At 37.5% G+C, this 14,834-nt stretch overlaps 1 protein-coding gene across 8 annotated transcripts in view; it reads left to right on the forward strand.

The window, feature by feature from the left end:
• Window positions 1–1,200: 1,200 nt before the first annotated feature.
• Window positions 1,201–14,834, forward strand: part of LRP2 (LDL receptor related protein 2) — a 127,949-nt gene continuing 114,315 nt past the window's right edge. For 6 of the 8 annotated variants that reach the window (XM_026852699.1, XM_026852698.1, XM_026852701.1 and 3 more), the window contains exon 1: window positions 1,202–1,489. In XM_026852699.1, the coding sequence (XP_026708500.1) occupies window positions 1,396–1,489 (94 nt within the window). In that variant the 5' untranslated portion in view covers window positions 1,202–1,395. Of the gene's footprint in view, window positions 1,490–14,834 lie in introns of all 8 variants that reach the window. The other 2 variants (XM_026852697.1, XM_026852700.1) reach the window with 1 other exon arrangement.

The raw sequence follows: 14,834 nt of genomic DNA on the forward strand, positions 1-14,834 counted from the left end.
TTTTTTTTTTTTTTTTTTTTTTTTTCCTATCTCGATAGATAGAAAAGCTTTATGGAGAGGTTTAGGGGGGTTAGCATCCTACAGGATCTCGAGAAAAATCAGTCTGCTAATAAACTACCATATATTCCTCCACAACTTTTGCAAGAATAATGCAGGCACCTCTACCCCTTAACTGCAATTGCAGTCCATGGCAAAAATAAGAGTTAATGTTTTGAGATATCGCTTAAGTTTTGCAGCATCAGCAAACATGCATTGTAGTATAATGAACATGGCATGAAGCTAATGTAAACAATATATGGAATTTATAAAGGTTGTCTCATTAAAATGAATCTGACAAAGCCTCTTGCAAGACAAATAGACCCATCTTTCTCCCATGGTATGTATGCACAGTAGTAATTGTTTGCATGCATCTGTGTGGATGCACACATACAGAGGAAGGAACAGCTTGGCATAACTAAATTTTCTGTATGGAAAACTATTTCTTACTAATACAAAATAAAATAATGGTTTAACTTCACACAGTTTATGCATGAGGCTTCTGAATCCTGCAAGCAAAGCCTCCAAAATGTTTGCCCTTTTCCCAAGAGTTCATTCTATCCTGAAGTACTACAGTATCTTTATCTTTCCCCTGTGCTACTATGCACTGTTCTACCCTTGTTAGTAGGTATCTGATTCCTGAAATGGCAGCAGTAAAACACAGGCAGACATTTCACGTGTGCTGCACACTGGTGGAGAGTTAGAACCAGAGTAAGGTGCCTTCAGCTGGTATCTTAAGCATTCACAGCCAAAGCACTTTACCAAACTGATTCTCTCTGTTAGGAAAATGCAGAAGTAAGTTTCATCCCTATAGTTTTTCTTTCACAATGTTTATGTGAGGAATAACAATAATAAAAAGTTCTAAGATTTATCCCCTGCATTGGTAAGTAGTTGTTGTGATGCTTTTCAGAGTTGTCAAAAATACTTTTCATGTTTGGAGTGTGCCTTTGGGGCACTAAAACCTAGGACATATTTCTCTTGCAATCTGAAATTCCCCTGATCTACTCAAAATACGCAGTGTAGCACCAATGGACTCTGCAAAGTGCAGGCACTGGGAATCATCCTGACTACCCTGCCCAGTGTGGAAGGAGGGGCAGAGGCAGCCTGTGGCTGCAGGGCCTGGAGCAGTGCCTGATTCCCTCATGCTAGTTCCGGGGCCGCCGGGTATAAAGAGCTTTATGCAATGTCTGGAGGGTGGGAGTTTATAGAAAACGCGATGTCTCAACAGGCGAACACGCCTTTCTTCTGCAGCTAGCGGGATAAGAAAAAGACACCAGGCTCCTTGTGCTGCTGCTGTGCAGATCAGCACCCCGGAGTGGAGGACCTAGCTTCCGAGGGAGCTGGAGCATCCCAGCCCAGATGGGACCTCACCATCGGATGGATGGAAGAGCAGCAACTGCTTGCAAACTGCTCATATTATTCACTGCATGCATAATGCAGGGCAGTTGCCAAGGTAAGCACTATGCTCCAGCCTCTCCGGAATGGGACTTGCACCGCAAGGAGCACATCCCTGTCCTGGGGACTTCTATGAGAAAAACACCAAAGTGCCTGAAAGTAGGGGGTTAATGGGAGCCGATTCAAGTTCTTTCTAATAGCTAGGGGAGGCAGTTGGCTCTTTCCAGGAGGCATTTGATGGAGTCGATTTCTGTTGTGGAAAAGGACGTAGTGCCATAGAAAACACTACAAACCACCACTGGCTCTTTTGCTTCACTTCATCTTGGTTTTAAACTATCCCAGGATGTTTTTTCTGATTGTTTTTCTGGTTTGTACAAACTTTTTTTCTGTTTGTACAAGACAGCAACACACAAATGTTGCTAAATTTGGAGGGACAGTTCAGACTTTGCAGCTCCATGGTCTGAACTCGGAGTTTTACAGACTTGCAAGTGGGCAGTTTATCCTGTAGAGAGTACTGCTACCTGGCTGTGGATAAGGTAAAAAAAAAAAAAAAACAAAAACCAAAAAAACAACAGACAATCACCCCAGAGTTTTTGCATTTTTTCCTTGCGATCTTTGTGCCCTTCTTGCTACTGAAGTGTGTGTGGTTTTGCAGAGCAGAGTTCACCTGCATTTCAAGAGCAGGTTTGGTGACCACTAAAGTTGTACCCAGAGTTGTTTTTGGTGAGAAGTGCACAGGCACGTAGACAGGTTGTGCCTCTGTCTGTGGGTTATGCGTGGACAGGCTTGCATACGTGTGGTATATGCAGTAGTTTACAGAAGGCTGTAGGAAAGAAACAGATGCTTAGTCTGGCGCACAATAAGCTTCCCCTCAGTCGGTCTCAGACGCAGATTTGAAGTTGAGAGAGGGAGAACTTTTTCTCTGGGCTTTGCTGTTGCTAGGCGACATCTGGGAGCATGTGACGGGCAGCGCAGGCTGAGTGCCACTCCTCTGGTACTAATCTGGCTGCTAAGGATGGAGTAGCCGTGTCTCCAGTCCTCTCCCCAGCCTGTGACTGCAGCCCATCTCTTCCTGTCTCCCCCTCTTCATACGGTTTAATTGCCCTGCAGTAAAAATGAACCTATCTTGTTGGAGCAAGAGTGGTTGAAGTGCATTTCCTCAGCCCCATGTATTGACCCGGCAGTCGTGCTGGTTGTGTGTGTGTCTGTGTATGTGTGCGTTCAAATTGTTAATCTGCTTTCTTTGCTCAACTCTTAGTTTAAGCTCATTAGACCGAATCAAGTAAGTAATTATACAGCAACTGCTGCTAGCAGCTCCCACTTATGAGCAGGGAAATAGGAGATAGCTAATGTGCAGCAGGAGACTTGCAAAACCTCTAGGCAAGGAGGTCACACTGGGCAGAATTAATCCTATGCACTATTATTTTACATTGGATAGAATGGAAACTGCCTAAAAGTTTATTTTTCTGCTCTACAGCCACTTTTGACTGTTCAGGACGTGCCCAGTAAATGACAGAATAAGCAGAGAGAAGCTTTGAACATGCACCCATAGGCAGTGGAAGCATGGAAGTTTTTTACTTTGATGGTGTCCTCTGTGTGTGTGTGGGTGTGGGTGTGGGTGTGGGTGTGGGTGTGTGTCCCCTTCAGACTAGAATAACTGCACATGAAACAGTACAGTTTTAGTAACGAGTAACCAATACTAGCAAAATCTCTGGTTAGAAATCTTGGCCACACTGTGATTACTGTAAAATATTTGGTATCCTTAAGTTTCAGCTCCTTGAATGTTGAGATCATATGAGACTCTCATTTCAAAAAACCCATTAAATCATGAAAGCAATTTCAAGGCTCAGAAGGAAAATGGTGAAAATCATATTATTTTGCCTAATCCTCAGTATTTTCAAACGTGCTTCCTTGATGTTTTAGAAGGTTTTTGTTATCAATACCTGAGTGTTCCCAGTAATAAACTGGATGTTTCTATAAGTAGTTTCACCTGAGTACTTGCTCAAACGATAGTATCATGATTCTTCCTTGATTATCTAATTCTGGATTTACTGGAATTAAACATGCCACTTATAAATGGAATAAAAATACTGCCCCTTGTAATTGCCTGTAGTAGAGGACCTGGATCTCCAACCTTTGCTCTATAAGCCTTGTTGCCTGTGGGTTAACTGTTATCAGCAAAAATTGCAGCTGGAATCTACAAAACTACCTAAGTGAAGGTAGTGTCAAGAAGGAGCATCACGGGACTAACATTAATGATTGTTTTGAGGAATCTCAAAGTGCTTCATGCTTCATGTCATAGAGACGCTGGCTGGATGTTGTACTCTCAGCAGTTTTGCAGAGGGCAAATGAGATCACTAGGACAACTTCGCATTTGAACAATGAGTTCTTTAATGTTACTGCAAAGCATACCAGATCTACATACTCATGCAATATTCCATGTAGTATCTGTTATCGGGCTCACCTTATCTAACATGGAAGGCCTGTTCTACCTTTTTTGATGAGGATTTAGTACCTGAGAATGTTTGAATTTTTTCTGTTCTTAATGGTTCAGCACCAAAGGGACTGCTAGTTTAGTTGCTTTATAAAATAATTCATATATATAAAAACATTCATAAAAACCTGCTTTCTTTATAAAAAAGAACTTTTCTTTCTAGACACAAAGTATTAAGAACATTCTTCAGAAATCTAATGTAATTAATATTTCTGTAACCTATACATTTCAGATCACTTAAATTTCCTTTGTTGATTTTTGGTGTCCCCTTAGGTCCCAATGACCTACTTTGAACAGAGATTATGAAAAACTTCCAGAAAATAAATGTATTAGTATTAAAATAATATGAATTATTTATTAAATATTGATATTGATTTTTGTCACCAGTTCTGTTAAATTAGTGCAGGTTCCAAAACGATGCCAGTATCATTTTTTTTCAGGCTTGTGTGTACTTAAACTGAAATTCTCGCTTTGCTGCAATTTTTTGCAAAGTTACCTCATTGCTATGTAAAGGCCAGGATTTCACTGTATTGTGTAGTTTACAGTGTTTAAATTGCTGTTTGCCTTCTCCGTCTTTCTGGTGGATATTTTGAGGATCTTTTTTATTTCTTTAGCACTCTTTATGTATGGAATCAAAGATGACGTGTTGTTGTGAATTATGAGATCAATGATTGCTTAGCCAGGCTGTGTATTTTCATTGCTGATTCATAATATTTGTGTAAACTTTTGAGTTTTGGGAAATGTAGCTGGAAGTTACAGAAGTTACAGAAGCATCTCCTTTAATGATCTTTCTCTCTACATATATGCTAATGGTCTACATATATGCTAATGGTCTTTCTCTCTACATATATGCTAATTTTTTTCATGTTTGGATCCTATATTGAGTTAAGAGGCCAGAAGATCACAGCTAGGTTGCCTTCTAGTATTTATTTTTTCTCCTCTTTTCAATAACTAAGAGTTTAATGACATTTTTTAAAGGTTTCTGTTGTTGATCTCCTTTTTAGGATAGCTGTTTATCTTTTCTTTATGCATCTTGGCAAAACATGATGTGCAGAAACTTTTCTGTAGCACAAAGGTTAGTGCATCAAATTTGATTTACATGCTAAATCTCTGCAAGGATATATCATCAACTTAAGTGCATCCCTGGCCAATATGATTAAATTTTGTTGCCATTGTAAGGTCTTTATTAGTCTGAGAATGAAGGCTGTTCTAAGAATGAACCTATATGGTGAGATATCATATCTCAGAAATCACTGTGAACATTTGCATGAAGTGAGGCCAGTAATGAATAGGCACAGTAAGACCAAGTAGAGAGGAGCTATAGCAGCTATTTCCAGAATGGCGTGGAGAAACGTGCTTTTCCATCAACCAGTGTAATAGTTGAATCTTCAAATTAATAATTCAGTGTTTTTAGACATTGCCTTCACTCGAATCTACTTAATCTGTCTGTAGGATGATGTATAGTGACATTGCTGTAGGCGACAGGCCAGAGTCAGTATTCATACTCCTTTGTACAGCGCTGTGATCGTTTAAATGATAGAGAAGCCTGTCTGTAAGATTATGCTCCTGCCAAGACCTAGTGTTTGAAGACCTTGAGTGAGACTTTCCTTGGGGACTGAGGATTTTGGAGTAATGAGAAGGGAGAAAGAAGGTCAAAGAAAATGAATATACCAATGGAATTCTGACGTACAATTTAATAGGTACTGTGAATTACCTATGGGCTAATCCTGCACTAGTATAAATTTCTTGGTTTCTCTTGGACATGTACTCACACAAAATCAAGAGCAAAACTGCCACCGAGCATCCATCTACCTGACTCTGAACTAGTTCATTTCCTGAGGGCTGACAATTTAAAATTACTTACTTATAATCGTCTCACATTTTAATTAGAGTGGTATTTCTGTGCACTGACATTCTTTTTTTTTTTTTTTATGATTGTTCTTTTTAATGAGTAGCCCTCTTTTAGTACATCTCTTGAATGTTCTTAATAATTTACTCTTTTTCTGTATTGTGTTCAGCAAAGCATATCAGGAATTTGCAAAGTAATCAGCTAAAGTGAAGAATGGGACAACCCCCTGAATTTTAGTTAAAAATTGAAAACAGTAATTGGATGACACCTGGTTAGATTTAATTCTATGCCAAATGCTAGAATTACAGTAAATAATTAAGCTACAGGAGTAAAGACAAACAGAGACAGAGCATCTAAGGAGATTTCAACTAAGATAAATGTGTGATGTATGTGATGCTTCTATTTCCCTGTAAAACAAACTAAAACCTTCTTTCATATATTGAGCTGATTGGAAATTTGAGCAATGAAATCCTGCTTTAATCCAGATTTACTTTCCCTGTGTTTTGCAGGAAATGAGCAAAGATTCATTTGGGGGAAAGGTAGAATGCAATTTCATTAAAGCCTTTTAATTCTTTTCCTTTTGGGCTTCCTGGATTGACATGAAATCATTCACACTGTTTGGAGCCTTTCCCCCTCCGTATGCCTTCTTGCACTGTGAGATTACTGCCAGTTCAAAGCCCAGTGGTGTTTTTTTTAAACTTCTCATTATTTAGCATTGAACCTGGAGGTTCTTCTGTCACGATTTTTTTTTTTTTAATCTGCATATTCTTAACTGAGAGGTAAGCAGGCACATTGTAGAGGTAGTTTATTTCATCTTTATGAATATTGGATCAAATGTCATTCAGTTTTCCTACAGTACTTACTTGTAGATCTGAGAGCTTGTGAAATCTCTTCAGATAGACAAATACATAACTTGGAATCACATTGTACTATCACTTTTAGTAGGTGTTTATAATTGTTTTTCCTCTTTTAGAGCTCTGCTTAAAAAGTGCTGGAACCATATAGCATTTCAGATGTTTCAAAGGAAATTACACTTTCTAGAAGTTGTCATTGTTGAAAAACATTAAAGGTTCCTTCTAATTAATGATCTACAGGTTGACATCTATTTAGAGAAGTTGATGGATTTATGCTAATTAGCGATGATAATCAGATAACTTGTCAGCTTCTTTTTAGTAGTTTACACTGAATGTGGCAAATGAAAGGCAGAGCTGTTTTTCAAATTATTTAAAACTAAAGTGCTTTTTAATAGAATTTGAATTGATTATACTTTATTCTTAAAGATACCTTGAGCTGTCTTTAGATGAAGGAATAACGAAGTTTCTGCTGAGTCAACTCAGTGCAATTCCATTAATTTCAAAGAAATTATCCCTGCGTTGTACTGATCTGATAGAAAATAGGATTCAGTGAAGAGTAAACATATCTTAATAACTTATTATTGTTTGAGATCCATTTTGAAGTCCACTTTCTTACGATAATGTTCATTTTATTAACTGCTCTTTTGTTCCTTAACTCGGCTCACTTTTAGAACAGTTTAAGAAAATGAAGTTTAATGAGTGAGCATAGAAATGTTTAAATGGAATGGATAGCCTTTAGTGGATTCCATAAGCTTTTACTGTTGGTTTCAAGGCTTTTAATGTTTTCTTTGTTTTGCAATGCTTAAAGTGGATTAGTGATCTAAGGATCACTGTTACAAGTTTTGTTTTGGATTAATGAAATGTGACATATAAGTGTTGACTGAAATTGTTCTACTTTTATGACCTGTTCTATTTTATGCCTTTAATATAAATAAGTTGTCTTTGTTTTACAATCAAGAAGCCAGATATTCAGCAAAAGGACACTGTTTACAGCAACCGTGTGTCTGCCCAATTATTTTCTTTCACAAGTGGGTCATGGTACTACACCCTGTTGAGATGAGTCGAAGAATGAGGGTGCGTTCCAACAGGGACTCCCTTTGGGGATTACAGGCTCATGCTTTTGTGGAGCAAGAAGGATGGGGATTTTAGTTGTGTTCCGTGGCATCTCAGAGAAAAAAGGCATAGTCCACAAGGTATTCCAGGAACTGATACATTCACCAATATATATAGAATCTAGGTAATGGTTTTTACATTCAGAAAACATTGTGCACGTTATCAATTCAGATAGTTTAGTTTAGCTTAGTTTAGTTTAGTTTAAGGAAGTACAGAGCTTGCAGAACTGGAGTACAGAAATATCTCTGTAATCCTCCCAAGGTTTGCCCAGAAGAGGGAAGTTTGCTGTGTAAAGTCTACATCATTCAACACCGCTGGGAGACCCTATTTAGATCTGATCAAGCCCTTGTCATGTGTTGTTGTTAAAGGTACAGTTTCATGAAAAATGATGAGCCAATTGAACAGTTCACTGCTCTGGAAGCAGGAGGCTCCACTCCTTCCCTCTCTCCTCCAATGTCCCATTCCCATGTTGCTGCCAGCCTTGAATTCTTGCTGCTTGCTTTGCACTAGTACCACTGGTCATTGGACCTCTCTGTGATCTGCTTTCATATACAAACCTGGAGGAAAAATAAACAAGGCCTAGGGAATTAGGTGGTTTCCTGGTGGTTTAGTGATTTAGAGCAGCATGCAGAAAGGTCTGGTAGTTACTGGAGTTTGGAAGAGAAGGTGAACCTTGGCATCAAGTGGGAGAAGAAGAGGAGTTGGAAAGAGGGAGAGAAAGAGAGACCCCTTTTTCCTATGGTAAGTCAGTGGGTTGGCTCAGCTGTGCATGCAAGCACTGCTTAATGCTACTGCTAAGAACATACAGGAAATGCTTGGCTAGCATGCTACAAGAGTGGTCCCATCAGGGCTGTAGTGAACCAGTGTTAGCACTGCGGGAAACCCTTTTGTAAAGTTGTCTAGTGTAAACAGATGGCTTGACTTGAATGGGACTGCTCACGTGTTCACTTTTGAGCCGGATTGTAGGGTTGTTCTCAACCTGCAAGGCAATAAATGAGTTGGGTGATAACCAAGCACATGGAATGCTGCTGCAGTGTTTGTTGGCCTTCTAGCTGTGTTAATAAAATAACTTTTACTACTGCGAGATCTAATAGGTTTTTAAACCATTTCATGTGAAACAAATGAGCTCCAGTTTGTGTCTGAAATGAGTTACAAAGTTTGTCACTCTTCTGTATACATATATGAGCTGTTTTTTTTAGCTCTGCAGTTTTTACTTTTCTGTATGAAGTCAGCCACAGAATATATTTTAAAGCCTCACTGAAAATTAATGTTTGTTCCTATCATTCTGTAAATGTAGCTAAATACTAAAATTCCCTTTGTTACCTCTGCAGTACATGAAAGGTATTTAGTGAAGTAATTAAATTGCATCTACTTCAGTTGTTAATCTGAGCCTTGAAAAATTTCTGTTGGCTGAACCAGTAGGAAATCTGAATAGAGCCTCAGACATACTCAGTTGTGGCCTGTCTTTTTGCTCAGGCAGGCTGGCCATCTGCTTCACTGGGAGGAGCTCTGCCTGAGTAAAGAGGGCAGCAATGGCAGTAGGGCTATTTTGGCACTGACAGAAGTGATATCATGTTGAAGAATCTGTGTTTTATCTGTAGGCAGTTTAAAAATATGATGATTTAACAGTGGAAATGCAAAAATGCTGTTATTACTAGCTTTTATTAGTTTTGCAATTTTAAACTTTATTAAGCCTGCCACAGGATGCATTATAAAATGTTTATCTTACAGTGAAAAAAAAAACAAAAACAAACCACTACAAACCTTTAAAGATGAACTTTAAATCCTTTAGAAATTTGAGTATCTCTTGGGTTTGTCTGAGGAAAAAAGAAATGGAAAGACAAATAGTTAAATTCAACACAATTAAATTAAGACTGAGGCAAAAGCTTCAATCTTGATGAAATACTTTGTCCATGGGCTTTATCACCTATTAGGTAACAGAAACCATTTAGGTTACCATTAGGTTACCATTTAGGTAACAGAACCATTTCTCATTTTTATTTTGTTTCTTAAAAAACCCCACACTTTAGCAATTGATTGTTGGGTTGGTTTTTTTTTTTTTTTTTTTTTGTTTCAGGTGTGCAGTACTTTTTAACTTGTTGGTCTATTTAACTTTTTCTAGTAGGAGTCAAGAATACTCGGACTCAAATCCCAGGAAATATCATAAGGCAATAGTAGGGAGAGAGAGACCCAAATTATCACCCTTGTTAAGGGAAAATCTTGGTCATTAAATGTTCCCTATGAAGATATTGCCTCTGTGGCCAGCAATATACCAGCTGTGGTTGAAGTCACTTTCCTAGCAGGCATTTTGAAAGACTGGCCAGAAACTATTACTATGAGAAAGGGATTATGATTTAAAGATTGCAAGTCTGTAGGCAAATGCCTGCAGTTCTGTGAGCAGTGTTATTTATATGTTGTGTGCTACCACTGTGAAACTTGGGAGACAACAGCACTTTTCCTGTGGTTTTGTGCACTTGCTTCTGGATGTAAGTACATAGTATGCAGGGATTTGTATGCAGCAAGTGTAGGGCTTCTCCAGCTACACAACCTAGAGCAGGAGAGCCGCCTTCCCTGCTATTCACCTCTGTGCCTGGAATGCTGCTTAGAGTAGCTAGCTAATGTAATTTAAAGAATTGCTTAAGATATTATGCTTAGCAGCCACCAACGAAGCACAGTAGCAGCAGAATCAAGCATCCTTAAGAAATCCAAATGGGTGAGTAAATCTGACAGTTGTAGAGTTTGGCTGATTAGGGGAGATCTAAATAAAATACTTCCATTGGCGCTTACAGGAAGTGTAATGTTTAAGTGGGAGATGATATTTCTTGTAATTATCCTCTTCTAATGAATTCAAGGACTGTCTTTTTAATTTGACAAACTCATTAGTATTATTATTTGGGTGAAAAGATTTTTTTTTGTAGTTTATTTTTTAGACTGAAAACTATAAATACAACATACCACATTTTAAAATGAAATAGCCAAACAATGATTTAATTCTTATTGCTAATATTCAGGTCTATTAAGATAAAGTTGTGTTTTGTGTGAGCACATTGGACAACCTTGTTTCAGTTCAGGTGATCCTTCCTTTACTCAGGCCTGCCTTAGCACATGGAATTTCCTTTTTAAGAAGCTTGATAAGGAGTGACCAGCCATAGCTGTTAGCTGCTAGGTGAAATTGAGTCACTGCTGAATAAGGGAGAAATGTGATGAGTGTCAGTGCATCCAACGAAACATATGTAGTTCCTAATCTCACAGTCAGTAGTAAGTAGCATTAGAACATCTAGATATTCACACTAGATGCCTGTGGCATGTGATCTATCCCATACTGACAATTTTTTCTGTTTTTCTGAAAATGTTCTTACATATTTAGTTTGCAACAAGTAACAGTTGCTATTTTTGAAGTGTAAAATGATGACTGTGAAGCATGGTGACACAGCTTAAATCTAGAGTCCTACTAGGTATTATGGTATTATTCAAGCGGTGAAGATATGGGTTCTATGATGGGAGGCGAGAAGTAGTTTTTGCTTTATGTACTTGCTGTGTTTATTGTCTGTAAGGGAATGTGGTTTATTTTTTGCATGACAAGTTTCATTTTTCATTTAATAACTTGTGATATAGTATTCCAGTAAGGTTTATGGTTTGGCAAAGCATTATATGTTGCATAGCAATTTCATTCTAGCCATAATACATAGAATAAATATGAAAAATTACACAATTGTACCTTCACAAACGGAATTGGAAGGCTCTTACTGAGGCTGATTCCTAGTGCTACAATGACTCATCAGCTTTCAAGAGAGCATGACTGTACTGAATGCAGTTCACCATCTCAGCGTGGGGTGTAATTTTGGGAACAAACAGCACATCGATTGAAAAATTTATTTAAAAAACAGTACAGCTCTCAAAATGAGAATAGCTTCCTGAGAAGGTTCTTATATGATCTGCTACTACATCTATCAGACTTTCTCAGTGATAGGTACTGTACCTGTTAAGCACCTTTTTTTTTTTTTTTTTTCATTTTCCACACACTTGTGTAATTCTAAATACTTCCTAGTCTTGAAGATTTTCCTCGTTTGATCTTCTACCCCCCCTCACTCTGTTACCCAGTTGTTATTCTACAGCAGCCTTGGGGCCATTAGCAAGCTTCATTCTTATGAAAATACTTGGGATGCTTCTTTCTGTGAGTAACTGAGGGTGTCTTTATTTCTACTGTGGTTTGCTTGTTCTTCTTCCTCTATATGTCATTTGGTCAATTAGAACAGATTTTTGCATATTTAATGTGCCATTCATGAAGAAGAAGCTTCTGGGATTTAGGAGAGCTCAGATGTGTATGCTTCCCCAGAGATTTACAGTGCTTGCTTTGCTTACCCAGCTAACACAATCATAATTGATTTATGTGGATTAAGACACCTAATGTCAAGAAAACTGGTTGAGGTTATCCAATTTAGTTTAGAACATGTTCTTTACATGTAATGTGTCTGAAACACATTTTTATATTGTGAAGGCTAATCTTTCAGTACTGAAAATACTGTTCTCTTGAATTTGGCCGTACAGATAATAACCTTACTAAATTCTCTAAGAAAGGAGTACATATAGTGTTTATTAGTCTCACCTTGGAAAATATATACAGTCAGGGCTAAAAAAGGGTCTAACAAAAATTAAAGGCTGATTCTCAGTTATCACTGAAGTATGAAAAATTTGACAGTGACTTAAATGGAAGAAAGAACCTGGTCTGTTCAATATAAGGAATATTTACTTTATCAGTAGAAAGGAGTATCACCTCCTGTCTATCAGAATTAGCCCTTGCTTAAAAGGATTATTTCTTATTCCTGCCTTGTTATAGGACTAATAAAATAGTAAAAGTTTATTCGTTGCTTTTTAAAAAGTATGTGAGTTGAAGCAAGATTATAAAGGAACTTAATTTTGATTCATTTGCTTATAGTACTGTGTGATGGTAAAGATACACAGTATGGATATGTGCTATTTGTGAGCATGTATGATAAATAAACTGTCATGATTTGAAATTTAAGAAGTTTATTTTTTTTACATTTAGGATCAGTATGAATAATTTTAAAATATTGTGTGTGTGTGTGTATATATATATATATATATATATATATATTTTACTTTGTACAGAATGGCTGATTTTAAAGTGATAATGTAGAAACCACAGTTATTTTGTTCCAAATATCAGAGCTTTAAGAAGAAAAAAAAAATTAAATCTGAGAGTTTTTTTCTAAGAAGTCTGTATGTGCTTTATCAGAAAGTGAGGAGCTTGTTCACTACATTATTAGTTCAGGCTTATACTTGAAAAAAATAAAATGGCATAGATTTGTTAAAAATTAGTTTATAAACCGTTTCTATTTTCATCAGGCTGGTTGCATTTGTTGCTTTTTCAATTAATAAAGCTAAAGTAAGGTAGAGAGGATGAGGATTATGAATATCTTTAACGTTGCTAGGAGGCCTTTACAGTGTCATTCCTTTGAACTTGATGTCTGCAGGAGACTTGAACCCTTTTTTCTTTGCAGGAAAGCTTTCCTGCTTAGTTTCAGTAGATTAAAATCCTGAATTTCTTTAATTCTTGGATTTATGTTGAGGCATTAGCAGGAATGAATCTGTAGTCCTTTTGTAACTGTATTAACTGAAAACAAATAGTTTAACATAGAATACACTCATTTTAGGTATTTTTTAAAAAGATTTTGTGTATGAGCATTATTAAAATGAGATTTGATGCTTTAGTTTTAACGGTTTTAGTTGACAAGTGTCTGTATGTGTAAGAGCAAGCAGACACAACGCACAGAATATCATGTAGACTTTGCTGTCTACAGACTTTTTTTTTTTAACTAGTTGGCAAGTGGCTTTGAAAGGGAAACTAAAAATGTGCTGTTGCTGAAGTGAAATATGGTATTTCTAAGTCCTTACTGAATGATAAAATTTTCACTTTTGTGCTTGAATTTTAAGGTGCTTTTTATTAAAAATCAGTGAGCAAAAATTTAAAATGTAGGTATTGGGTTCTATATCTGACAGGCAAGACCCACTTATTACGGGTTCTGATACCCATCATTTCACTGAACTCAGGATGTGGTTTACTCAACATTTCCTCATCTGTGAGTATGGAATATCTAGCTCATTCATCCGAGATGGAAATAGACTCTTCATATCCAGGTAGGCTTACAGAAAGAAACAAATGATGAAAGATTAAACTTCAGTTTCTCTTCTGTTTTCATTCCTCTCACCCACCTGATATCAGTTCTATGTGTAATCCCATAATATATAAAGTTCCACATGTAAGTGGATTTTTAGGGAGAAGGGCTAGGAGTATCATCTTCTGCTGTTTGGTGGAGCAAAAGCTATTTTATTGTTGTCATCAATGGGTGATCAATTTTGAGGAAGCTGTGCAACTGGGACTTGGGAAACAAATCACTTAGTCCAGTCAGTGTCAGTGGAGAATGAGATCTGTTGCTTCAAGTTCAGTCCTTTATAATTTTCACATTCTCCACCCTCCATAAAATAATCTGAAGTAATCTGTATGGTTTGTATATGAGAAAGTTTTCTAAAATGTCTGCATCTTTGCTTGGGGGCTAGAGAGTGCATAATAAAACAATCAAATTAAAGAAACAAAGGACTTCTGCATATGCATCACATGATGTTGTTGGCATTCAGAAGAATAAATGGACTCAAAACCAGAGTAGACATCTTTTGTGAAGAGTAGTGCACTGATCACTATTAAACACACCAGAGTTAGTGGTGGAGTCTCTGGCAAGGAATCCTTCCAGCACTGCTTGGTAGAAGGTTGGACTCCCCTCCATAGGAAGGATCAAGGTGCCTTGTTTCATGTGCTGTCTAATAAATATACCAGCAAAACCGAGTGTGACTTTCATGTACTGTGAATTCCTGGAGTGCTACTGGAAAAATATGCACTGGTGAAGGGAAGAACAGCACCATTTGGCCTTTGCTTGTTGACATTGGGGCATCCAGGTGAGTTCAAGTGCCTATCTTTATGCTGCAAGCTATCTAGGGCATGACCCTGCTTTTTGTTAAGTGTTCCTACAGTGCAAGGCACAAAGAGTCCTTGATCCACTACCGAGTTATAATATGT

Source organism: Athene cunicularia, assembly GCF_003259725.1.
Source record: "Athene cunicularia isolate RWA chromosome 7 unlocalized genomic scaffold, athCun1 chr7_part1, whole genome shotgun sequence".
In the NCBI taxonomy this organism is placed as follows: domain Eukaryota; kingdom Metazoa; phylum Chordata; class Aves; order Strigiformes; family Strigidae; genus Athene; species Athene cunicularia.